We start from the raw sequence: 26,785 nt of genomic DNA, 5'->3' as shown, positions 1-26,785 counted from the left end.
ACCAAAATCTCTGTCAAAATCTAAACAGAGTCACCTCAGAACTCACCTCAGGAGCCAAGTATTTGGCAATGAGATTCTCTAAAAAGGGCCTTTTCAAAATGGAATTAATAGATGGTCGATCTCGGGGAGACACTTTAAATAGCTGAGATATCAAAGACTGCAGGTCACGGGAAAACCTTGGAGATATTGGGGCAAAATGTGCTTGACAAATCTTCAGAACCAGCTGGTGTAAGCTATTTCCTTCAAACTGAAAGGACAAGGAATAATGATACCCTCAGAGAAAATTATACTAGTATTTAAAGTAATGAATGTATCAAGAAGCAAAACAATGTCTTTAAGCTTCTGTTAGAAGCACCTGCGGTCCACACTAAATTGTTTTTATAAACTAATGATATCGACATGATGGCACAACGGTTAAGCGTACAGCTGCTAATCAGAAGGCTGGCAGTAAATTCACCAGCCACTCCTTGGAAATCCTATAGGGCAATTCTACTCTGTCCTATAGGTTCACTAAGAGTCGGAATCGACTCCATGGCAATGGGTTTGGTTTTTTTGGTTACAGGCAGTTATTCAACAAGATGCCATGTTACATAGAACAAAGTTCTTTTTACTTTTAAATTTTATTATCAAAACAATAGTTATTCATTATAAAAATTGGCAAGTATAAGAAGCCATAAACAGGAAAAATACATAAAATTTCACCACTCAGAGGTATATTTCCTCCAAGTATTTTTTAAAATAATGCTTCTTTTATAGAGTTGCAGTCATAATGATATGAAATTTTACATCTTGCTTTTCTCACTAATACAAGCATTCCCTCAAAATCTCTTCATAGACCAAATAATCTTCTATCGTATGAAACCATCAGCTATTTACACGTATTAATAAGGTTCAGCAGCATGGTGTGGCTGTAAAGGTATGGGTTTTGGTCAGGCATTTACTAGCTGTGTGACCTGTGATAATAGTTATGATGATGACTATCCTGGGTTGAACTGTGTCCCCCCAAAATATCTGTCGACTTGGCTAGGCCATGATTCCCAGTATTGTGACTCTCCACCATTTTGTCATCTGATGTGATTTTCCTGTGTGCTGTAAATCCTGTCTCTATGATGTTGATGAGATGGGATTAGCAGCAGTTATGTTAATGAGGCAGGACTCATTCTACAAGATTGGATTGTGTCTTGAGCCAATCTCTTCTGAGATATAAAAGAGAGAAGTGAGCAGAGAGACAGGGGGAACTCATACCACCAAGAAACAAGAGCCAGGAGAACAGCACGTCCTTTGAACCTGGGGTCCCTATGCTGAGAAGCTCCTCAGCTGGGGAAGATTGATAACAAGGACCTTCCTCCAGAGTTGACAGAGAGAGAAAGCCTTCCCCTGGAGCTCTAACCCTGAATTTTGACTTCTGGCCTACTGACTGTGAGAGAATAAACTTCTGTTTTTTTGAAGCCATTCACTTGTGGTATTTCTGTTATAGCAGCATTAGATGACTAATACAATGACAATGATGATTACAATGACAGCTGTGCAGAAAAGAGTTAGCATAGCAGACAGTATCCTTAGAAGGGCCTGTTTGCAATGTTGGCACTCGGCTAATGCCGAGGAACCTAGATTTCAGGAAAGTTCCCACCACTCCCAAATGATAAGAGTGGCTCTCTGTGCCTAAGCTATTTGTGCAAACAATATTGCTTATGCTGAATGCCTGCTTTCCTTCTGGAAGTCTGGAACTTTGATATTTGCCAGGCAAAGCGCCTATGTGACTAACCCCCAGTAAAAATCCTGGGTACTGGGTCTCTAATGAGTTTCCTTGGTAGGTGACATTTTACACAGGTTGTTACAACTTGTTGCTGAAGGAATTAAGCATGTCTTGTGTAATTCCAAGCGCCCCAGTGGTGCAGTGGTTACAGCACTCAGCTGCTAACCAAAAGTTTGGCAGTTCGAACCTACTAGCTGCTCCGTGGGAGAAAAATGTGGCAGTTTGCTTCTGTAAAGATTACAGCCTTGGAAACCCTATGGGACAATTCTACTATGTACTATGGGATCACTATGAGCTGGAACCAACTCAATGGCAGTGGGTTTTTGATTTGGTGTGTAACTTCACTGGGAGAGGACTCTTGGAAGCTTGCACCTGGTTTCCTACGGTCTTCACCCTATTATCTTCGCTGATTTGCTTTGCGTTCTTTCACTGTAATAAACCATTGCCGAAGCACATTTGAGTCTGGTGATTCCTCCTACCAAATCATCAAAACTGGGGGTCATCTTGGGTACTCCCAACACAATAACTAACATTTATTGAGTTATTACGTGCTAGATTCTACAGTAAGGACATTATATGCCTATATCATTTAATCCACCAGGAATCTATAAAGTAGGTAATAGATACTGTAATTATTCCCATATGTAGAGATGGGAAAACTAAGACATGGAGAGAACAAACAACTTGCCCAATGTCACATATCTAGTAAATGGTGGAACTCAAATTTGAACCCAAGCAATGTGATTCCACGGTCTATGTTCTTGACTCTTATGCTCTACCCTGAGGGTAATATTCAATAACTTGTACAGCATAGATACTGACCAAATAGAGTGTACACTGGTGTCCACCAACTAACCACCAACCCTGCTTATAGCGCTTTGTTTAAAAAAATAAGATGGTAACATACTATCATTGAATGCAGTATCATCAGAATTATTTTTAAAATAGCTTTATTGTTTTATAAACAGACACACACTCATTGTAAAAAGTAAAAATAGTAAAGTACAAAAAAGAAAGAAAAAAGTCACCTCTAAATCCTACTACGTAGACATAATTACTATTAATATTTTGGTAAACAGCCTTTCAGATAACTCTCACTGCATATATATACAAAGCTATACTATTTTATGGAACCCTCATGGTGTAGCGGTTAAGAGCTCAGCTGCTAACCAAAAGGTCAACAGTTTAAATCCACCAGCTGCTCCTTGGAAACCCTACTGGGCAGTTCTACTCTGTCCTATAGGGTTGCTATCAGTCAGAGATGATTCGACAGCACCTAACAACAACAACATACCATTTTATAGAAATAAGCCATAATATTAATGTTTTGTGGCCTAATTTTCCTGAACATGTTATGAGCATCTTTTCACTGCAATTAATACATATCTATTTATCATTTTTTTACACATTTATCATAATTCTTAGTCTATTATATATATCTATCACAGTATACCAAAACATTTCTGTACGGATGCATGCTTACGTTGTTTCCCATTTTCCTCATTACATCCACACTGCAGTGAACATCTTTGTGCACCGATCTCTTCCAGCTATTTCATTAGGATAAATTTACAGAGTTGGGGTTGATAGGTCAAAGGGAATACACGGTTTATATTTTGATATATATTTGTACTTAAAAATTACGTTAGTGCACGTTACATATACTTTCTCTGCTCAAAAGCTTTTAACAACATTCACATTATGTGTTTCCATAGTGAACATGGGCAAAACCAACAGCTTTTATTGAGAATCTGTGTAGGGTGGATGAACAAATTGGGGTATATCCATACAATGGAATACCACTCAACAATAAAAAGAAATGATATTGATATATACAACCACACATATGAATTTCAAAATAATTATGCTGCGTGAAAGAAGCCAGACAGAAAAGAGTACATACTGTATGATTCCATTTATATGAATTTAAAAAAAGAAATGCAAACTAATTCACAGTGATGAAAAGTAGATCAGTGGTTGCTTGTGGTTAGGGGAGGTGAGGAGGAATTACAATGGGACACAAGGAAACTATTTGAGGTGATACATACATTAAATATCTTGATTGTACCAATGGTTTCATAGGTGTGTACACATGTCAAAACTTGTCAAACTGTACCCTTTAAATATGTGCAGTTTATTTTTTTATCAATTATATCTCAGTAAAACTACTTAAAAACAAAGGCAGGGAGACTATTTCACTAGTCTAAAGGGACATAAAGAACAAACCTGGAACCTTGATCAGATTTTGGATTAGGGAAAAATCATATGACACAATTTTAGGACAACTGGAGGAACTTGGCTTTGGATCATATATTAGATGATACTATGAAATGATCATTAAATTTCTTAGCTGTAATAATGGTACTGTGGCTATGTATGAAAATGCTCATTACCTTAGGAGATACATACAGAAATAAAAAAGAATGAAGCATCAAAAAAAAAAAAAAAAGAAGAACCTATGTAGAACATTAAAATGTATCACCTAATAAATAAAAAGCCTAAATAAGTTAAAATATGAAAAGAAATCCTCTAAACTCAATTACTTCCACGGATAGTAGTTACATGATCAGCAGTCCAAAACAATATTCAATTTAAAAATGTTGTGAATTTCTAAAATCTTATTAAAAGCTATTTATGTAAAATGCTCATTTGAAGAAAAGGGTCCTGAGCTACTATGCAAAATAAATAAATGAAAATAATAATGATGCAAATCTTGGAGGTTTGTCGTGAAGGTTAGAAATACCATATGTCTCCAACATATTCCTGGGAATCTAGGAGGCCATGTACATTTTCAGGACTGTGTGCATGCCCAGAAAACCCCTGAGAAGGTCCTAAGTGTCCACCTCTGCCTAACCTTGAGGTTCTGTGCATATAGGCTAAGGCAGAGTTGTAAACTGCCTGCCTGAGCACTGAATGTATGTCACAACACACAAACAGAGCCACTCCACAAAAGCTGGGAGACCTTTTGGTTGCAGGCATTAAATAAAATCTCAGTCTAATCATTTCCTGACCACTTAAGCTTATTGAGCAGAGATTTCAGTGGCCACGGTAACAAAACATACAGACTTGTAATGGGTTGAATTGTGTCCCCCTCAAATGTGTGTCAACTTAGCTAGGGCATGATTCCCAGTATTGTGTGGTTGTCCTCCATTTTGTGATCTGATGTGATTATCCTACGTGTTGTAAATGCAAACCTCTATGATATTAATGAGGCAGGGTTAGAGGCAGTTATGTTAATGAGGCAGAACTCAATCTACAGGATTAGGTTGTATCTTGAGTCAATCTCTTTTGAGATATAAAAAAGAGAAGTGAGCAGAGAGGAGGAGGGACCTCATAACACCAACAAAGAAGAGTCAGGAGTGGAGTGCATCCTTTGGATCCAGGGTCCCTGTGCTGAGAAGCTCCTAGACGAGGGGAAGATTGGTTATAGGGACCTTCCCCCAGAGCTGACAGAGACAGAAAACTCTCCCCAGGAGCTGGCACCCTAAATTCAGACTTCTAGCCTCCTAAACTATGAAAGAATACATTTCTATTTGTTAAAGCCATCCACTTGTGGTAGTTCTGTTATAGCAGCACTAGATAACTAAGACAGAATTTAGTACCAGGAGAGTGGGGTGCTACACTAACAGATACTTGAAATGTGAAAGCAATCTTGAAACTGTGAATGGGTACAGGCTGGAAGAGTTTTAAGGTGCCTAATAGTAAAAGCCTAGATTGCCTTGAAGAGACTGTTGGTGGAATTATGGACATCAAAGGCAATTCTGGAGAGGACTCAGAAGGAAGTGAGCAGAGCTGTAACACTGGAGATGGTGTAGATGGCAAGAAGCAGCAGCGGAGAAATGATAGTAGCAGAACCAGGAGACTGGTGCAAGATGGTGTGGGAGATGACCCACGGAGCTAGAGAGCTGAGTGCCTTCAGGCAGGGGGCTTTCTGGCAGAGTAGGGTACTTCTGGGCACTTACCAATAGAGCTAAATCACTTTGTAACACTTGCCTGAGCTTGGGAGAGGCCAGGTCAGCCCAAGAGGCTCGAGGGGCTGAGGAGCCAAGAGGCCAAGGAACAAGGAAGCAGAAGCTGAAGAGACAAGGAACACAGGAAGCAGAGCTTCCTCAGTCTCAAAGGGCAGGTCCACAACCTCTGGGGTCTCAAAGAATAGAACCACAGCCTGCTGGTTCTCAAAGGGTAGAGCCACAACCTCCTAGGTTTCAAAAAGTCAGATCTTCACTAACTCAGTTCCAGAGTGTGGAACTGCCATTGACAAGTGCCAGCGGGATGGGGCTGGATCTGACATCCAAAGCTGAGGGGACTGGGCTGCCATGCCCAAGAGGCAGAAGATAAGAACTGCTGGGCCAAGGGGGTGGGGTCGCCACTCAGATGGACAAGGAGAATGGGGCCACCCAAAGCCAAGGAAGCAGAGTTGCCATTCCAGTGGGCCTAGAAGGAGGAGCTGAAGCCCAGGGCTGACAGGCCTCCACCCAGAATCCAGAGACTATGACGAACACCCAGAGTCTGGAGGCCAGGGCCATTGCCTAAATGGTCTCAGAGAACAGGGAATTAATTTCAAGCCTTGAGAGCTAATGCAATGTATTCTGCTGATTTGCTTGGTGCCTGTTATCCTTTCTTTCCCTCCAATTTCTCCCATTTGTAATGGAAATGTCTAGCTTGTGGCTGTTCCACCGTTGTACTTTGTAAGCAGATAACTTGTATTCTACGTTTCACAGATGAAGAGGAATTTTGTCCCAGGATGAAATTTGCACTTGGAATTGATTTAAGACTTTTAGGATGATATGACTGGGTATTCACATGTTTTACATGTGGCAGGAACATGAATTTGGGGGGGCCAAAAGGTGGAATGCTATGTTTTGTTAATGAGGCGGACACAATCTACAGGATTAGGTTATATCTTGAATCAATCTCTTTTGAGATATAAAAGAGACAATCAAACAGGGAGGAGAAGGGGCCTCATACCATTAAGAAAGAAGAGGTGGGAGTGGAGTGTGTCCTTTGGACCCAAGGTCCTTGCACTGAGAAGCTCCTAGACCAGGGCAAGATGACAAGGACCTTCCCCCATAGCTGACACAGACAGAAAGCCTTCCCCTGGAACTGGTGCCCTGAATTCAGATTTCTAGCCTCCTAAGCTGTGACAGAATAAATTTCTGTTTGTTAAAGCCATCCACTTGTGGCATTTCTTTCATAGCACCACTGGATAACTAAGACAAGACTTTACAGAATTACTTCCGGAAAGTAACAAAACAAACATATTAAAAAACAATAATAATAACAATGTTAAGCCGTGGAGATGGCGGGGAGAGATCTGATTTCTAGTTGTGTCACATTATATTATTTTAAATGCCCAGTTTTCAATAAAATACTTTGGAGACATTCAAATAAACAAGAAAGTATGACCTATACATTGGTAAAAAGGAATCACTAGAAACTGCCCCTAAAGAAGGTCAGACATTGGACTTACTGGAAAAAGACTTTAAATCAACTATTTTAAGTATGTTCAAAGAATTACCTAAAAAACTACAGGAAAGTATGAGAATGATGTCTCACCACATTGAAAATATCAATAAAGATGAAAATTATAAAAAAGAACCAAATAGAAAAAAAGAAATCAGTGAATCTGAAGACCAGTAATTTCAGATTTTACAATATGAGTAACAGAAAGAAAAAAGAATGAAGAATAATGAACAAGGAGGCAGGGCCAAGATGGCGGAGTAGCCAGACTTCCAGTGATCCCTCTTTCAACAAAGACCCGAAAACACAAGTGAAACAATTATATATATGACAAGCTAGGAGCCCTAAACATAAAAGGCAAAGGTAGAAAAAGGACTGAGCGGCAGGGGGAGAGAGAGACAATTCAGAAGCACTGAGGAGTCATCAGAGCTGAATCACTGGGAACCCTCAGGCACCACTCCCTGGAGCAACTGGCGGGGCTGGTGGTAGCATTGCAGACATGGTTTTCCCAGGGAGAGACAGTGAGCCACACAGCGTACTCACACTTCCGGAACCAGAAAAGAACGGTGCTCTCAGCAAAAGCTAAGTACTTACGTTTATTTTACTGTGCCCCCAGCTCCCAAGCCAGCTTCAGTAGCTGCCAATTTCCCTGGGCCTGAGATAGGCCCTGCTGCACATCCTGAGCCACTCTCCCAGCCTTGGAGAAGGAATAAATTCACAACTGGGGAAAAAGATAATCTGCCAGCTCCACTAAGCTGGGGAGCTCAACGCAAAAGCAGCTCCTGTCCAGGTACAAATACTGCGTGGACTTTGAGTATCTTTTACCCCTGCATAGAGCTGTATGGGCTCATTTCAGGAAACTAAGCCCTTGTTGGCAGACTGCAACTGTTTCAGCTGTGCAGTGGAGAGGTGGGTATTTGATGCTTGACACCACTCTGCCTATTAAACACAGTCCTCACCTACCCACATCAGGGGCTAAGGACTGGTGGCTCCACCCACATCACCTAGCCACCTGCAACAGGGGTTCAAGGATAAATAGTGCCTCCAGTCCTAAAAAAAAAAAAAATTTTTTTTTTTTTTTCAGTCCTTACAACCAGAACCATTGTGTGCCCATAGCCCAGCTGTAGAACTCACCCACCTGTCCGCTCTAGGGAACAGGGATGCACTTTCCTCACAGATACTCTTGGAATGGTTGTCAGCACCCTGCCTTCCTCAGAATGTGAAACCCTGCTGCTACCAGAGACCTGTGCATACAGCAATCACCACTGCTTCTCTAAGATGGGAGGTGAGAGCCTACACCACACACTAGATGACCGACTATCACGATACCTGAGCTGAATCTATACAAGAATTGTGAATGGACTCCTAGGCTCATATACCTGGGAACGGCTCTAGCCAGCTGGTAACAGGACATTAGTGCTTTGAAGGCTCCAATAATCAAATTAGCTCACTCTAGTAGCCTATTTGGGTACATTGAAACAAAACAAAACAAGAATATAGGACACAGTGACCAAACATAAATTATCACAATAACTTATAGATGGCTCAGAGAAAACAGTTGATATCAAATCACATAAAGAAGTAGACCATGATTGCTTCAACAAACTCCCAAAACAAAGAATGAAGGACTCTCCCAGATGAACATGTGTCCTGGAATTACCAAACAGAATACAAACGGTCAATATACAAAACTCTTCAAGACATCAGGAACGAAATCAGGCAAAGTGCAGAACAAGCCAAGGAACACACAGATAAGGCAGTTGCAGAAATTAAAAAGATTATTCAAGAAGATAATGAAAATTTTAATAACGTGCAAGAATCCATAGAGAGACAGCAATCAGAAATTCAGAAGATTAACAATAAAATTACAGAATTAGACAACTCAATAGAAAGTCAGAGAAGCAGAATCTGAGGAAGTGGAAGGCAAAATTAGTGAGATTAAAGATAAAACATTTGGCACCAATACATTCCAAAGAAAATCAGAAAAAAGAATTTAAAAAAATGAACAAACCTTAAGATTCATGTGGGACTCTATCAAGAGAAATAACCTACGAGTGATTGGAGTACCAGAACAGGGAGGGATAACAGAAAATACAGAGATAATTGTCAAAGATTTGTTGGCAGAAAACTTCCCTAATATCGTGAAAGATGAGAAGATATCTATCCAAGATGTTCATTGAACTCAGCATAAGATAGATCTCAAAAGAAAGTCAACAAGACATATTATAACCAAACTTGACAAATCCAAAGGTAAAGAGAGAATTTTAAGAGGGGCTAGAGATAAACAAAAAGTCACTTACAAAGGAGAGACAATAAGAATAAGCTCAGACTACTCGGCAGAAACCATTCAGGCAAGAAGGCAATGGGATGACTTATATAAAGCATTGAAGGTAAAAAATCCCAGCCAAGAATCATATATCCAGCAAAACTGTCTCTCAAATATGAAGGTGATTAGGACATTTTTAGATAAGCAGAAGTTTAAAGAATTCATAAAAACCAAACCAAAACTACAAGTAATACTAAAGGGCATTCTCTGGCTAGAAAATCAATAGTATCAGATACCAACCCAAGACTACAACACAGGACAGAACAGCCAGATGTCAACCCAGACAGAGAAATCACAAAAACAAATCAAGATAAAAAATGCTCAAAATAGGAAACAGTGATATCATTATGTAAGAGAAGACAACATTAAAACAATAAAGAGGGACTAAGAAATGTAGTCATAGATCTTTCACACGGAGAGGAAGTCCAGGCAATATAAAGAAATAAAAGTTAGGTTTAAACCCATAAAAATAGGGGTAAATATTAAGGTAACCACAAAGGAGACTAACAATCCTACTCATCAAAACAAAATACAAGAAAAAATAAAAGACTCAGCAAAGACAAAATAAGCAACAATGAATAAGAGGAAAAACAATACATAAAGATAACTACTCAGCACAAAAAATTAAGTGGGAAAAAGAAACTGGCAACAACAGACAAAATAAGACATGAAAGTGACATCACTAAACTCATACCTATCAATATCTACACGGAATGTAACTGGACTAAATGCACCAATAAAGAGACAGAGAGTGGCAGAATGGATTTAAAAAAAAGATACGTCTATATGCTGCCTACAAGAGACACCTTAGATTTAGAGACACAAACAAACTAAAACTTAAAGGCTGGAAAAAAAATACATATCAAGCAAACAACCCTCAAACAAGAGCAGGAGTGGCAATATTAATTTCTGACAAAATAGACTTCAAAATTAAATCCACCATAAAGGATAAGGACAGACACTATATAATGATTAAAGGGACAATATACCAGGAGAATATAACCATATTAAATATTTATGCACTCAATGACAAGGCTGCAAGATACATAAAACAAACTCTAACAGCATTGAAAAGTGAGATAGACAGCTCCACAATAATAGTAGGAGACTTCAACACACCACTTTCAGTGAAGGACAGGACACCCAGAAAGAAGCTAAATAAAGGCACGGAAGATCTAAATGCCACAATCAACTAACTTGACCTCACAGACATATACAGAACACTCCACCCAACAGCAACCAACTGTACTTTCTTTTCTAGCGCATATGGAACATTCCCTAGAATAGACCACATATTAGGCCATAAAGCAAGCCTTAACAGAATCTAAAACATAGAAATCTTACAAGGCATCTTCTCTGACCATAAGGCCATAAGGTAGAAATAAATAACAGAAAAAGCAGGGAAAAGAAATAAACAACCTGGAAACTGAACAATATCCTGCTCAAAAACAACTGGGTTACAGAAGACATTAAGGATAGAATAAAGAAATTCATAGAATCCAGTGAGAATGAAAACACTTCCAATCAGAACCTTTGGGACAGCGCTAAAGAAGTGCTCGGAGGTCAATTTATATCAATAAACGCAGACATCCAAAAGGAAGAAAGGACCAAAATCAAAGAATTATCCCTACGACTTGAACAAATAGAAAGAAAGCAACAAAAGAACCCTCAGGCACCAGAAGAAAGCAAATAATAAAAATTAGAGCAGAATTAAATGAAGTAGAGAACAGAAAAACAATTGAAAGAATTAACAAGACCAAAAGCTGGTTCTTTGAAAAAATTAACAAAATTGATAAACCATTGGCCAAACTGACAAAAGAAAAACAGGAGAGGAAGCAAATAACCTAAATAAGAAATGAAACGGGTGATATCACAACAGAACCAACTGAAATTAAAAGAATCATATCAGATTACTATGAAACATTGTACTCTACCAAATTCGAGAACCTAGAAGAAATGGATGAATTTCTAGAAACACACTACTGACCTAAACTAACATTAACAGAGGTAGAACAACTAAACAAACCCACAACAAAAGAAGAGATCGAAGAGGTAAAAAAAAAAAAAAAAACTCCCAACAACAAAAAAAAAGCCCTGGCCCGGACAGCTTCACTGCAGAGTTCTACCAAACTTTCAGAGAAGAGTTAATGCCACTACTACTAAAGGTACTTCACAGCATAGAAAAGGACGGAATACTCCCAAATTCATTCTATGAAGCCACCATATCCCTGATACCACACCCAGGCAAAGACAGCACAAAAAAAGAAAATTACAGACCTATGTCTCTCATGAACTTAGATGCAAAAATCCTCAACAGAATTCTAGCCAATAGAATTCAACAACATATCAAAAAAATAATTCACCATGACCAAGTAGGATTCATACCAGGTATGCAGGGATGGTTCAACCTTAGAAAAACAATCAATGTAATCCATCACATAAATAAAACAAAAGACAAGAATCACATGATTTTATCAATTGTTGCAGAAAAGGCATGTGACAAAGTCCAATACCCATTCACAGTAAAGACTCTCAGCAAAATAGGAATGAAAGGGAAATTCCTCAACATAATAAAGGGCATTTATGCAAAGCCAACATTATCCTAAATGGAGAGTGTCTGAAAGCATTCCCCTTGAGAACGGACAACAGACAAGGATGGCCTTTATCATCACTCTTATTCAAAATTGTGCTGAAGGTCCTAGCCAGAGCAATTAGGCTAGATAAAGACATAAAGGGCATCCAGATTGGCAAGAAAGAAGTAAAGTATGTCTTTTTGCAGATGACATGATCTTATACACAGAAAACCCTAAAGAAAAATACTGAAACTAATAGAAGAGTTCAGTAGAGTATCGGGATACAAGACAAACATACAAAAATCAGTTGGATTCCTCTACACCAAAAAAAATCAGTTGGATTCCACTACACTGCAAAAAAAAATTAAATAACACCCATACCTCACACCATGCACAAAAACTAACTCAAAATGGATCAAAGACCGAAATATAAAAATCTAAAATGATAAAGATCATGGAAGTAAAATTAGCGACATTGCTAGGAGCCCTAATACCTGGCATAAGCAGCATACAAAACATTACTAACAATGCAGAAGAGAAGCTAGATAACTGGGAGCTCCTAAAAATCAAACATTTATGCTCATCCAAAGACTTCACCAAAAAAGTAAAAAGATCACTTATAGACTGGGAAAAAGTTTTTAGGTATGACATTTCCAATCAGCGTTTGATCTCTAAAATCTACATGATACTACAAAAACTCAACTACAAAAAGACAAATAACCCAATTAAAAAATGGGCAAAGGATATGAACAAGCACTTCACAAAAGACGACATTCAGGTAGCTAACAGACACATGAGGAAACGCTCACAGTCATTAGCCATTAGAGAAATGCAAATCAAAAGTACGATGAGATTCCATCTCACTCCAACAAGGCTGGCATTAATCCAAAAAACAAAATAATTAATGTTGGAGAGGTTGTGGAGAGACTGGAACACCTATACACTGCTGGCGGGAAGGTAAAATGGTACAACCACTTTGGAAATCGATTTGGAGCTTCCTTAAAAAACTAGAAATAGAACTACCATACAATCCAGCATTCCCACTCTTTGGAATATATCCAAGAGAAATAAGAGCCTTTACATGAACAGATATATGCACAGCCATGTTTATTGCAGCACTGTTTACGATAACAAAAAGATGGAAGCAACCGAGGTGCCCATCAACAGGTGAATGGATAAATAAATTACGGTATATTCACACAATGGGATACTACTCATCGATAAAGAACAATGATGAATCTGTGAAATGTTTCATAACATGGAGGAACCTGGAAGGCATTATGCTGAGTGAAATTAGTCAGTTGGAAAAGGACAAATATTGTATGAGATCACTACCATAAGAACTCAAAAACAGTTTATACAGAGAAGAAAATATTCTTTGATGGTTATAAGAGCATGGAGCAAGGAAGCAAGAGAGGTTTTCATTAATTAGATAATAGATAAAAACTATTTCAGGTGAAGGGAAAGACAACACACAATACAGGAGAGGTCAGCACATTTGGACTAAACCAAAAGCAAAGAAGTTTCCTGAATAAACTGAACACTTCGAAGGCCAGCATAGCAGGGGTGGGGGTTTGGGGACCATGGTTTCGGGGGACATCTAGGTCAACTGGCATAATAAAATCTATTAAGGAAACATTTTGCATCCAACTTTGGAGAGTGCCGTCTAGGGTCTTAAACGCTAGCAAGCACCCATCTAAGATGCATCAATTGGTCTCAACCTTCCTGGAGCAAAGGACAATGAAGAACACCAAAGACACAAGTTAAGTATGAGCTCACGAGTAAGAATGGACCACATAAATCAGAGACTACATCAGCCTGAGACCAGAAGAACTAGATAGTGCTGGCTACAACCGATGACTGCCATGACAGGGATCACAACAGAGATTCCCTGAAGGAGCAGGAGAGCAGTGGGATGTAGACCTCAAATTCTCGTAAAAAGACCAGACTTAATGGTCTTACTCAAACTAGAAGAACCCCTGCGGCCACGGTCCCCAGGCCTTCTGTTAGCCCATGACAGGGACCATTCCCAAAGCCAACTCTTCAGACGGAGATTGGACTGGAGTATAAGATAGAAAATGATTCTGGTGAGGAGTGAGGTGAGCTTCTTGGATCAAGTAGACACATGAGACTATGTGGGCAGCTCCTGTCTGGAGGGGAGACGGACGGGCAGAGGTGGACAGAAGCTGGCTGAATGGACACGGAAATACAGGGTGGAGAGAAGGAAAGTGCTGTCTCATTAGGGGGAGAGAAACTAGGAGTATATAGCAATGTGTATTTAAATTTTTGTATGAGAGACTGACTTGATTTGTAAACATTCACTTAAAGCACAATAAAAATTTTTTAAAAAATGAACAGGACCTCAGAGATCTATGCGACAACATTAAGCACACCAACATAAACATCGTGGGAGTTTCAGAGGGAAAGGAGAGAGAGAAAGGGGCAGAAACAATATTTTAAAACATAATGGCTTCAAAGATTCTAGAAAATCCTGATCAAAAGCGGGAAAATATAGAGGAGAATTTCAAATTCTCATGGACTCCAGAATTTCTGGAGCCACAGAGACTGAACGAACCCCTGAAACTACTGCCCCAAGATAATCCTTAAACCTTAAAACAAAAACGTCCCCTTCTTAAAGTCGTCTTAAAACTAAACAATAGTTTAGCTTAAAAAAAAATAGTTTTTTTTTAAACAATAGTTTAGCTTAAGTAGTGAAAAATATTTGCTTTGAGCATTATGCTCTTTTAAGAACTGTCTATATGGGATCAAACTGACAACAGCAACTGGAAAGATTAGACAGGAATCTTAGGGGGTAGTGAGTTTATGTCAACAGGAGAGGAACAACTCACAAAAGGAAGGTGAGAATGGTTGCACAACTTGAAGAATATAATTAATGTCACTGAACTGTACATGTAGAAACTACTGAGTTGGCATATGTTTTGCTATGTATATTCTCAACAACAGAATAAAAAAGAACAAAAAAACACAATGGCTGAAAACTTTCCAAATTTGATTTAAATAAACATTTGTCTGCATATCCAAGAAGCTTAACACACTCCAAGTATAATAAATTCAAAGAGATCCACAACTAGACACATCATAGGCAAACTATCAAAAGACAAAAGAGAATCTTGAAAGCAGCAAGAGAGATCTAATTTATCATATACAAGAGATCCTCAATAAGATTAACAGCTGGATGTCACCCCGACATTACTGGCATGAATCAAAAAACAGAAAATAAATGGTGGAGAGGCTGCAGGGAGATTGGAACTCTTACGCACTGCCGGTGGGGATGCAGAATGGTACAACCATTTTGGAAAACAACATGGTGCTTCCTTAGAAAGCTAGAAATAGAAATACCATATGATTCAGTAATCCCACTCCTAGCAACATATCCTAGAGAAACAAGAGCCATCGCATGAATAGACATATGCACAGCCATGTTTATTGCAGCTTTGTTCACAATAGCAAAAAGATAGAAACAACCTAGATGCCCACCAATAGATGAATGGATAAACAAACTATGGTACATATAAACAATGAAATAATATGCAACAATAAAAAACAGCAATGAATCTGAAAAGCCTCTCACAACATGGGTGAATCTGGAGGGCATTGCGCTGAGTGAAATAAGTCAATCACAAAAGGACAAATATTGTGTGAGACCAACACTCTAAAAACTCATGAAAAGGTTTACACACAAAAAGAAACAATCTTTGATGGTTTCGAGGGATGGGAGGGGTGAGAGGAGAAAACACTAAACAGATAATAGATAAGTGGTAACTTTGGTCAAGGGTAAGACAGTACACAATACTGGGGAAGCCAGCACAACTTGTCCAAGGAAAGGTCATGGAAGCTCCATAAAAAATAGACACATCTAAACTCCCTGAGGGATCAAATTACTGGGCTGAGGGCTGTGGGGACCATGGTCTCGGGGAATATCTAGCTCAATTGGCATAACATAGTTTATAGAGAAAATGCTCTACATTCCACTTCGGTGAGTAGAATCTGGGGTCTTAAACGCTTGTGAGTGGCCATCTAAGATATTCTACTGGTTAGACCCCATTTGGAACAAGGGAGAATGAAGAAAACCAAAGACACAAGGAAATGACTAGTCCAAAGGACTGATGGACCACAACTACCACAGCCTCCACCAGACTGAGTCCAGCACAACCAGATGGTGCCTTGCTACCACCACCAACTGCTCTGACAGGGATCACAACAGAGGGTCCCGGGCAAGGCTGGAGAAAAACATAGAACAGAATTCTAACTCACAAAAAAGGAAAAAGACCAGACTTAATGGTCTGGAGGCTGGACAAACCCCAAGAGTACGGCCCCCCAGACATCCTTATAGCTCAGTAATGAAGTCACTCCTTAGGTTCAGCCCATAAAACAATAGAAGACTAAAGGGGCACATCAGCCTAGGGACAAGGACTAGAAGGCAGGAGGGGACAGGAAAGCTGGTAATAGGGAACCCAAGGTCGAGAAAGGGAGAGTGTTAACATGTCTTGGGATTGGCAACCACTGTCACAAAACAGTATGTGTATTAATTGCTTAATGAGAAACTAGTTTTCTCTGTAAAACTTCATATAAAGTACATTTAAAATAAATTAAAATAACTGAGCTTAAAAAAAAAAAAAAGATTAACAGCTGATTTCTCATCAGAATCCATGGAAACTAGAATGCAGTGCTAGAAGAACCTTCCAAAGTGCTGAAAGACTGTTCACCAATAATTCCACATCTAGAAAAAAAAAACCCAGAACCCTGGCGTAGTGGTTAAGTGCTACAGCTGCTAACCAAAGGGTCGGCAGTTCGAATTCGCCAGGCACTCCTTGGAAACTCTATGGGGCAGTTCTACGCCGTCCTATACAGTCGTTATGAGTCGGAATCGACTCGAGGGCACTGGGTTCTGGGTTTTTTTTTTTTTCTAGATGTGGAATCTAGAAAAAGTATCCTTCAAAAATGAAGAAAAAATCAAGACATTCCTACATTAACAAAAGGAGTCCCCTCACTAGCAAACTGTTAAGCGCTGGCAGTTCAAATCTACCCAGACGTTCCTCAGAAGAAAGGCCTGGTGATTTACATCCAAAAGATCACTGCCTTTGAAAACCCTATGGAACACAGTTCTACTCCGTAACACATGGGGTCAGAATCAACTCGACAGCAACTGATTTGTTTGTTTTCTTTTTGCAATGACCCACAGAACAGGAATTCTTCTAAAATGAACAAAGCAATGTTGTTGATGTTGTTGGGTGCCTTTGAGTCGATTCTGACTCATAATGATCCCATGCGACATAGTAGAACTGCCCATGGGGTTTTCTTGGCTGCAAGCTTTACGGAAGCAAATTGCTAGGTCTTTCTCCCAAGGAACAAGTGGGTGGATTTGAACCGCCAACATTTTGGTTAGCAGCCAAGTGCTTAACCATTGTGCCACCACGGCTCCTCTGGCTTGTTTGTTTGCTTTTTAGTAACAAAAACTGAGAGAATTCATCACTAGCAGAGCTGCCCTATAAAAAATACTAAAGGAGTCCTTCAAGCTAAAATATAACTCAAATCCAAGTGCAGAAATAAACAGCACTAGTAAAAGTAACTACATAAAAAAGTACATAAAAAAAAAGTACATAGGTAATTATAAAAGAGAGTAAAGATGTAATCGTGTTTGTAAATTTTTTTGCATGATTTAGATGACAACTACATAAATCAATAATTACAAAGCAGTGTTGACTGGCATACAATGCTTGAAGATGTAATTTTACTATAATAATAGCACAAGTAGTAGGGAGGGAATAGAGCTAGAGCCATATAGGATCAAAGTTTCTGTGAACTATTGACATTAAGTTGGTATTAAATGGAACTAAATTGTCATAGTTTAAGATGTAAATGGTAATCCCCAGGGCATCCCCTAAGAAAATAACTTAGTAAAAATAAAAGAAAGGACAAGGAAATTAAAATGATACACTAGAAAATATCTAATGCCAAAGAAGGCAGTAACGGAGAAACAGATAACCAAAAAAGACACAAGACATACAGAAAAGAAATAATAAAATGGCATACATAAACCCTACCCTATCAGTAATTACATTAAATATAAATCAGAAGGCAGAGATTGGCAGAATAATCCATCTATGTGCTGACTACAAAAGACACCATTCAGATTCAAAGACATAAACAGGTTGAAAATAAAGGATGGATAAGAATCCATCATGCAACCAGTAACCAAAAAAGAGTTGCAATGGCTACACTAATATCAGAAAACTAGTCTTTAAGAGAAAAATTGTTGCTAGAGACAGAGAGACGTTTATACTGATAAAAGGATCAATCCATTGAGAAGATACAACAATTATAAAAACATATGACTGTAACACCAGAACCCAAAAATACATTAATCAGAAACCAGCAGAACTGAAGGAAGAAATAAACTAATAATAATAGTTGGAGACATCGATAGCCTACTTTCAATAATGGATAGAACAAACAGGCAGAAGATCAGCAAGGAAATAGAAGATATGAATAATCCTGTAAACCAAATAGACCTAAGAGACATCTATAGAACATTCTACTCAAAATCAGTAGAATACACATTTTTCTTAAGTGCATATAAGTGAGATCACCAATAAGTCAGTAAATTTAAAAGGACTTAAATCACTATGAGTCGGAACGATTCGAGGGCACTGGGTTTTAAAATCACACAGAACATGTTCTCTGACCACAGTGGAGTGAAATTAGAAATGAATAACAAAAGGAATTTGAGAAATTCACAAATAACTGAAAGTTAGAGAGCACACTTCTAAATAACCAATGGGTCAGAGAAGAAAGCCACAGGGGAAATTAGAAGACACATTAAGGTGAATGGAAACAAGAATACTACATACCACAAGTTAAGGAATACAACTAAGGCAGCATTCGAGGGAATTTTTGGCTGAAATGCCTAAATCAAAAAAGAATGATCTCTAACCAGTAGCCTAAACTTCCACCTTAGAAACTAGCAAAAGAAAAGCGAACTAAACCCAAAGCAAGCAAATAAAAAATAAAAAAATAAAGAGATCAGAGTAGAAATTAATGAAATAGAGAACAGAAAAACAATAGAGAAAATCAATGAAATCAAAAGTTAGTTATTTCAAAGGCTCTACAAAATTTGCAAACCTTATCTAGACTAAGCAAGAAAAAAAGAAAAGACAAATTACTAAAATCAGGAATAAAAGATCACTACTGGCCTTACAGAAATAAAAGATTGTAAGAGAACACTATGAACAATTATACGCCAACAAATTAGATAACGTACAGAAAGGAACATATTCCTTTAAAGACTCAAACTACTGAACCTGAAAATCCCAGGACCAGACAGCTTCACTGGTGAATTATATCAAAAAGAAGAATTAATGCCAATCCTTCACAAATGCTTTCAAAAAACACGAGAGGAAAAACCTCCTAAATCATTCTATGAGGCCAGTATTATCCTGATACCAACACCAAAGACATCACTAGAGAAGAAAATTACAGAACAATATCCTTTATGAATAAAGATGCAAAAATCCTCAACAAAACAGCAGCATGTGTGTGTATATATATATATATATATAAAATGTATATACACACACACATATATACATATATATATGATCGCTATGAGTCAGAATCAACTTGATGGCAACAGGTTTGGTTTCTCTCAATATATATATATGGATTATGTATATATGTATTCACAAGCAGTTTATTTTTTATTGTGGTAAAATGAATATAACAACAACAACAAAAAAATCCAAACACATTGCCGTCGATTCGGACTCATAGCGAAACTATAGGACAGAGTAGAACTGCCCCATAGAGTTTCCAAGGAGCGCCTGGTGGATTCAAACTGCCGACGTTTTGGTTAAGAGCCGTAGCACTTAACCACTACACCACCAGCGTTTCCAAATATAACAAACATTTGCCACTTCAGCCATTTTTACATGTACAATTAACACACACAATTTATTTTTAATGGAAATATACTACACATTTTATTCTTCAGCTTATTTTATTTTGTAATATAGTTTGTACATCTTCATGTGGCAGTACATACAGCTGTATAATTCCGTTTTAATAGCTTGTCCAAATAATTGTTAACAATCTAACAAAGCCAAACCTTAACCTTTTCTCCCAGGAATTAATTTCATTGATATGATTTTAATAATTTAAGATTAATCTAACAATTAACATACTTACAGGATGCTTGAGTGTGCAGAGCTCATATAAGACACAGCCAAGAGACCAAATATCCCTGGAGAAGAGAAGAGGTTAAACGCCAAGAATATCCACAAATCTCAATAAAAGTTTTTATCCTCACAGTGCATTGCATTGTGTCACTTTATAATTTTACATAGGTTGATCAGTTTTTACAAATGCTCTCAGATACATTACCAATTCTTATTATCACTAAGATAAGAGGTACAATAAAAACCATTTGTAGTTTGTCAGAATTCTAGCAGTGAAAATGAATACAAACTTTTGCTACAATCTGATGGCTCAGTATTTACTTCAACTTAATGTGCTCAAAGAAAATGTGTGAATGTACAGAATTTTGAGCAATTTGGAGGAGGGAGACAGAACTCAAAAGATGGATTTGTTTTGATTCAAGATGTAAACCGGTTAGTTTAGAAAGGTATATTCCACTCAAGCTCTCGAAGAGCCAAGTTATATTAAGTGATGAATACATGTGTGATATTCAATAAACATTTGAAAAATGTACTTACAATATATGACTCAAGCCTTGCTCTTTACAGACTTGGTATTCAGAAATACTTATATGCAATTAGTTTAATAAGGAGTTATTTTATAGGACAAAAAGTATAGTTAAATCTACAAGACCAAAGAAAATATAACGAAAAGTCAAAGAGGCAGTCAAATGGCGAAAACAAGGAGGATCCAGTAAAGCGAAGCCACACTTCCGCATATGTGAGAGAGAGAAGGAGAGAGGAAGCTGGCTTACCCTAAAGGTTTAGAGACCATGGAGGGTGATCACAGAACAGGCAGAGAACAGTTACCAGCTGAACATCACACATTTTAGTTTTAGAAACTCAGTGACCATTTCCTATCGCATAGAATGTCTGCTCTATCTGGGCCCCAAATTCCTCCTCTATTCTCTATTCTTTTTTGGTTTATTCTCTATTCTATCCTCTCTATCCAGGGTGGTGTATTCACAAGCCTACAGGGTTAGGCCAGTGACTGGGACTGGGTCCAAACATTTGCATACCTTATATTAATTACCCTGTGGAGTTATTGTGCAGTGCAAATGGTTAACACACAACTGCTAACTGAAAGGTTGGAGGTTCAAGTCCACCCAGAGGTGCCTTGGAAGAAAGGATTGGCAAACTACTTCTGAAAAATCAGCCATTGAAAACTCTCTGGAGTACACTTCTAGTCTGACATACATGCGGTCGCTGTACGTCACAGTAAACTCCGTAGTGACTAGTTTATACCACTCAGTGAGTGCTGAGGTGAACCAGAAAATGGTTTTCTGAAGCGAAGGGGGCAGTGGCCCAGCTGATGATTGCCAAGATCTTCCAATTTTCAGAAGCACCAAATCTGTATGTTTTTTAAATCTTCCAATATTTCAATGTTGATTCAAATTTTTAAAAAGCAGTATCAGTAAACAAAACAATGCTGTTTCCTTCACACGTATCTTTAAGTGAAGAGAAATGGGTTTTTTCTAAAGCCCACAGCATCAGGGCACACCCAGTGGTCAGAGACAGTCACTGTGATTCACATTTCAGACGTGAAGAAAATGAAATTACAAAAGCACCATAAAGAAGACAGAAGGGGTAATAACTTCAGTTTCTAGCACTTTAACTCAATATCATCCATCAGATTTTCCTAGCACCTTCAAACCAACAGTCAGCAACTCACGTTTTATTGTTGTAGGGTTTGTTCTGACAGATCTCTGGGGACAGATAATAAGGCGTTCCAACACAAGTTTGAGCAAGTTCCATGGAACTAGTAAAATATATGAATAATAAAATACTGTGATTTATTATTGGAGTAATAAACATGTTTAAAATATAGAAATGTAAGGAAAAACGTGAACAATAGGTAACACAGAATGCGATGAGCACACAGATGAAAATAAAGGAAAACAGTGCATACTTAGCAACATAGTAATACATTAGGTGATGTTTTAAGCTCATAATTCATCCCCCAAAATCCACACATTAAAAAATATATTTTTTATGGCTTAAAGACTCCACAGAGAGGTAAAATTTTAATGTTAACAAAAAAACTCTCAGAGGTAGAAAGATTTCCCCCTTTCAAATTGTCAAAGTAATCCAATCTCATTATTTAAAATTTGGAAAATATAAAAGTGAATAACAAGAAAGAAAAAAAGCACCCATAATCTTATCACCTGAGAATAACTACTGTTAAAATTCTGATTTATTTCCTTGCTGAATTTTTTCTATGCATATTTTTCACATAGCTGTGATAATACTGCATTTAAAATTCAGAATTCCAAATTTTTCATTAAACCTATCATAAAGCATTTTCTCACAACATCAAGAAATCTTCAAAATCATAAATGTTTGTAACTGTATAATGGGTACATAGCTGTTCCAAAAATTATATTTAACCATCTCCCAGTTGTTAGAGATTCATATGATTCCAAATTTCAAATTATTCCCTTAGAACAAATTCCAAGAAGCAGAACCTTTAACAATCTCTTTAGATAATATCACCACCAAATTGTCTTCCTGAACCGTTGCACCAATTCCCACTCCCACCTAGCCGAATGTCTGAACCTGCCCGTTCCACTGAATTCTCACCAGTTTTTTGCATATCAGTCACATCACGTATTTGATAAACTTACAGTACACACTACATGACATTGTCACCAACCTTCCATGCCACAATTTATCTTGGCAATTTTAATCTCTAACTACCACTTGAATAATTTAATGCATTTATATAAATAGCTGGAGTCCCTGGTGGTGCAGTTAACACATTTGGCTGCTAATTGAAGGGTTGAAGGTTCAAGTCCAATCAGAGGCACTTTGAAAGAAAGGTCAAGTGACCTACTTCCAAAAAATCAGTCACTGAAAACCCTATGGAGCACAGTTATACTCTGACACACATGGGGTCACCATCAGTCAGAATGAACTCAATTGCAGCTGGAATATAAATAGTTACCAAAAATTATATAGACAACCACGTTTTTAATATCTTCTTAATTCATGATTCTCCCATGTGTCTGTGAGTTTGTCGTACTGTGCGGGCTTGTGTGAGGCTGTGATGCTGGAAGCTGTGCCACCAGTATTCACATGCCAGCAGGGTCACCCATGGAGGACAGGTTTCAGCTCAGCTTCCAGACTAAGACAGACTAGGAAGAAGGACCCGGCAGTCTACTTCTGGAAGGCATTAGCCAGTGAAAACCTTATGAATAGCAGTGGAACATTGTCTAACATAGTGCTGGAAGATGAGCCCCCCAGATTGGAAGGCACTCAAAAGATGACTGGGGAAGAGCTGCCTCCTCAAAGTACAGTTGACCTTAATGACATGGATGGAGTAAAGCTTTCAGGACCTTCATTTGCTGATGTGACACAACGCAAATTGAGAAGAAACACCTGAAAACATCCATTAATAATTGGAACCTGGATGTACGAAGTATGAATCTAGGTAACTTAGAAATCATCAAAAATGAAATGGAACGCATAAAGATCGATATCCTAGGCATTAGTGAGCTGTAATGGACTGGTACTGGCCATTTTGAATCGTACCATCATATAGTCTACTATGCTGGGAATGAGAACTGAAGAGGAAAGGTGTTGCATTCATCGTCAAAAAGAACGTTTCAAGATCTACCCTGAAATACAATGCTGTCAATGATAGGATAATGTCCATATGCATACAAGGAAGACCACTTAATACGACTATTATTGAAATATACACACCAACCTCTAGGGCCAAAGATGAAGAAACAAAAGATTTTTATCAGCTGCTACAGTCTGAAATTGATCGAACATGCAATCAAGGTGCATTGGTAATTACTGGTGATTTTAATACAAAAGTTGGAAACAAAGAAGAAGGATCAGTAGTTGGAAAATATGGCCTTGGGGATAGAAACAATGCCGGAGATCGAATGATAGAATTTTGCAAGAACAACGACTTGTTCATTGCAAATACCTTCTTTCACCAACATAAACAGCAACTATACACATGGACCTCGCCAGATGGAATACACAGAAATCAAATTGACTACATCTGTGGAAAGAGATGATGTAAAAGCTCAATATCATCAGTCAGAACAAGATCAGGGGCCGACTCTGGAATAGACCATCAATTCCTCATATGCAAGTTCAAGCTGAAACTGAAGAAAATAAGAGCAAGTCCACAAGAGCCAAAATATGACCTTGAGTATATCCCATCTGAATTTAGAGACCATCTGAAGAATAGATTTGATGCATTGAACACTAGTGACCGGAGATCAGATGAGTTGTGGAATGACATCATGCATGAAGAAGGCAAGAGGTCATTGAAAAGACAGGAAAGAAAAAAAGACCAAGATGGATGTCAGAGGAGACTCTGAAACTTGCTCTTGAGCGTCAAGCAGCTAAAGCAAAAGCAAGAATTGATGAAGTAAAAGAACTGAACAAAAAATTTCAAAGAGTGGCTGGAGAAGGCAAAGCAAAGTATTATAATGACATGTGCAAAGAGCTGGAGATGGAAAACCAAAAGGGGAGAACACGCTCAGCGTTTCTCAAGCTGAAAGAACTGAAGAAAAAAATCAAGCCTCAAGTTGCAATAGTGAAGGATTCTATGGGGAAAATGTTAAACAACGCAGGAAGCATCGAAAGAAGATGGAAGGAATACACAGAGTCATTATATCAAAAAGAATTAGTCGATGTTCAACCATTTCAAGAGGTAGCATATGATCAGGAAACAATGGTACTGAAGGAAGAAGTCCAAGCTGCTCTGAAGGCATTGGTGAAAAACAAGCCTCCAGGAACTGATGGAATATCAATTGAGATGTTTCAACAAACAGATGCAGCGCTGGAAGTGCTCACTCATCTATGCCAAGAAATATGGAAGACAGCTTCCTGGCCAACTGACAGGAAGAGATCCATATTTATGCCTATTCCCAAGAAAGGTGATCCAACCGAATGTGGAAATTACAGAACAATATCACTAATGCCACACGCAAGCAAAATTTTGCTGAAGATCATTCAAAAATGGCTGCAGCAGTGTATCGACAGGGAACTGCCAGAAATTCGGGCTGGTTTCAGAAGAGGACGTGAAACCAGGGATATCACTGCTGATGTCAGATGGATCCTGGCTGAAAGCAGAGAATGCCAGAAGGATGTTTACCTGTGTTTTACTGACTATGCAAAGGCATTCGACTGTGCAGATCATAACAAGTTATGGATAACAATGCAAAGAATGGGAATTCCAGAACACTTAATTGTGCTCATGAGGAACCTTTACAGAGATCAAGAGGCAGTTGTTGGGACAGAACAAGGGGATACTGATTGGTTTAAAGTCAGGGAAGGTGTGCGTCAGGGTTGTATTTTTTCACCATACCTATTCAATCTGTATCCTGAACAAATAATCCGAGAAGCTGGACTATATGAAGAAGAACGGGGCATCAGGATTGGAGGAAGACTCACTAAGAACCTGCGTTATGCAGATGACACAACTTTGCTTGCTGAAAGTGAAGAGGACTTGAAGCACTTACTAATGAAGATCAAAGACCACAGACTTCAGTATGGGTTGCACCTCAACATAAAGAAAACAAAAATCCTCACAACTGGACCAATGAACAACATCATGATGAACGAAGAAAAGATTGAAGTTGTGAAGGATTTCATTTTACTTGGATCCACAATCAACAGCCATGGAAGCAGCAGTCAAGAAATCAAAAGATGCATTGCATTGGGTAACTCTGCTGCAAAGGACCTCTTCGAAGTGTTGAAGAGCAAAGATGTCACCTTGAAGACTAAGGTGCACCTGACCCAAGCCATGGTATTTTCAATCACATCATATGCATGTGAAAGCTGGACAATGAATAAGGAAGACCAAAGAAGAATTAACGCCTTTGAATTGTAGGGTTGGCGAAGAATATTGAATATACCAGGGACTGCCAGAAGAACGAATAAATCTGTTTTGGAAGAAGTGTGGCCAGAATGCTCCTTAGAAGCAAGGATTGCCAGACTGCGTCTTGCATACTGTGGACATGTTGTCAGGAGGGATCAGTCTCTGGAGAAAGAAGTCATGCTTGGCAAAGTACAGGGTCAGCGGAACAGAGGAAGACCCCCAACGAGGTGGATCGACAGGGTGGCTGCAACAATGGGCTCAAGGATAACAACGATTGTGAAGATGGCACAGAACCCGGCAGTGTTTCGTTCTGTTGTGCATAGGGTCGCTATGAGTCGGAACCGACTCAATGGCACGTTACAACAACAACCACAATTCATGTTTCCTAAAAACGCACGTTGGCTACTTTGAGCAGGAAGAAAAATGATTTTTAAAAGTACTCACTTGTACATTTAGGTAGCTAACAGATATGTGAGGAAATGTTCACGATCATTAGCCATTAGAGAAATGCAAACCAAAACTACAATGAGATTTCATCTCACTCCAACAAGGCTGGCAATAATCCAAAAAACACAAAACAATAAATGTTGGAGAGGTTATATGGAGAGACTA

The 26,785-nt window shown here is 38.5% G+C and overlaps 1 protein-coding gene across 8 annotated transcripts in view; it reads right to left on the bottom strand.

Moving 5' to 3' along the window:
• Positions 1 to 26,785, bottom strand: part of NEK5 (NIMA related kinase 5) — a 167,343-nt gene that overhangs the window by 103,641 nt on the left and 36,917 nt on the right. For all 8 annotated transcript variants that reach the window (XM_049853314.1, XM_049853307.1, XM_049853308.1 and 5 more), the window contains exons 7-9: positions 22,001 to 22,087; positions 20,321 to 20,375; positions 47 to 247 (exon numbers count right to left, since the gene is read on the bottom strand). In XM_049853314.1, coding sequence (XP_049709271.1) covers positions 47 to 247; positions 20,321 to 20,375; positions 22,001 to 22,087 — 343 coding nt within the window. The remainder of the gene's footprint in view (positions 1 to 46; positions 248 to 20,320; positions 20,376 to 22,000; positions 22,088 to 26,785) is intronic.

The sequence above is a fragment of the Elephas maximus genome, chromosome 14 (genome assembly GCF_024166365.1).
Source record: "Elephas maximus indicus isolate mEleMax1 chromosome 14, mEleMax1 primary haplotype, whole genome shotgun sequence".
NCBI lineage: Eukaryota > Metazoa > Chordata > Mammalia > Proboscidea > Elephantidae > Elephas > Elephas maximus.
The sequence above is the reverse complement of the archived record's forward strand: the minus strand, read 5'-3'. Positions and strand labels throughout refer to the sequence as shown.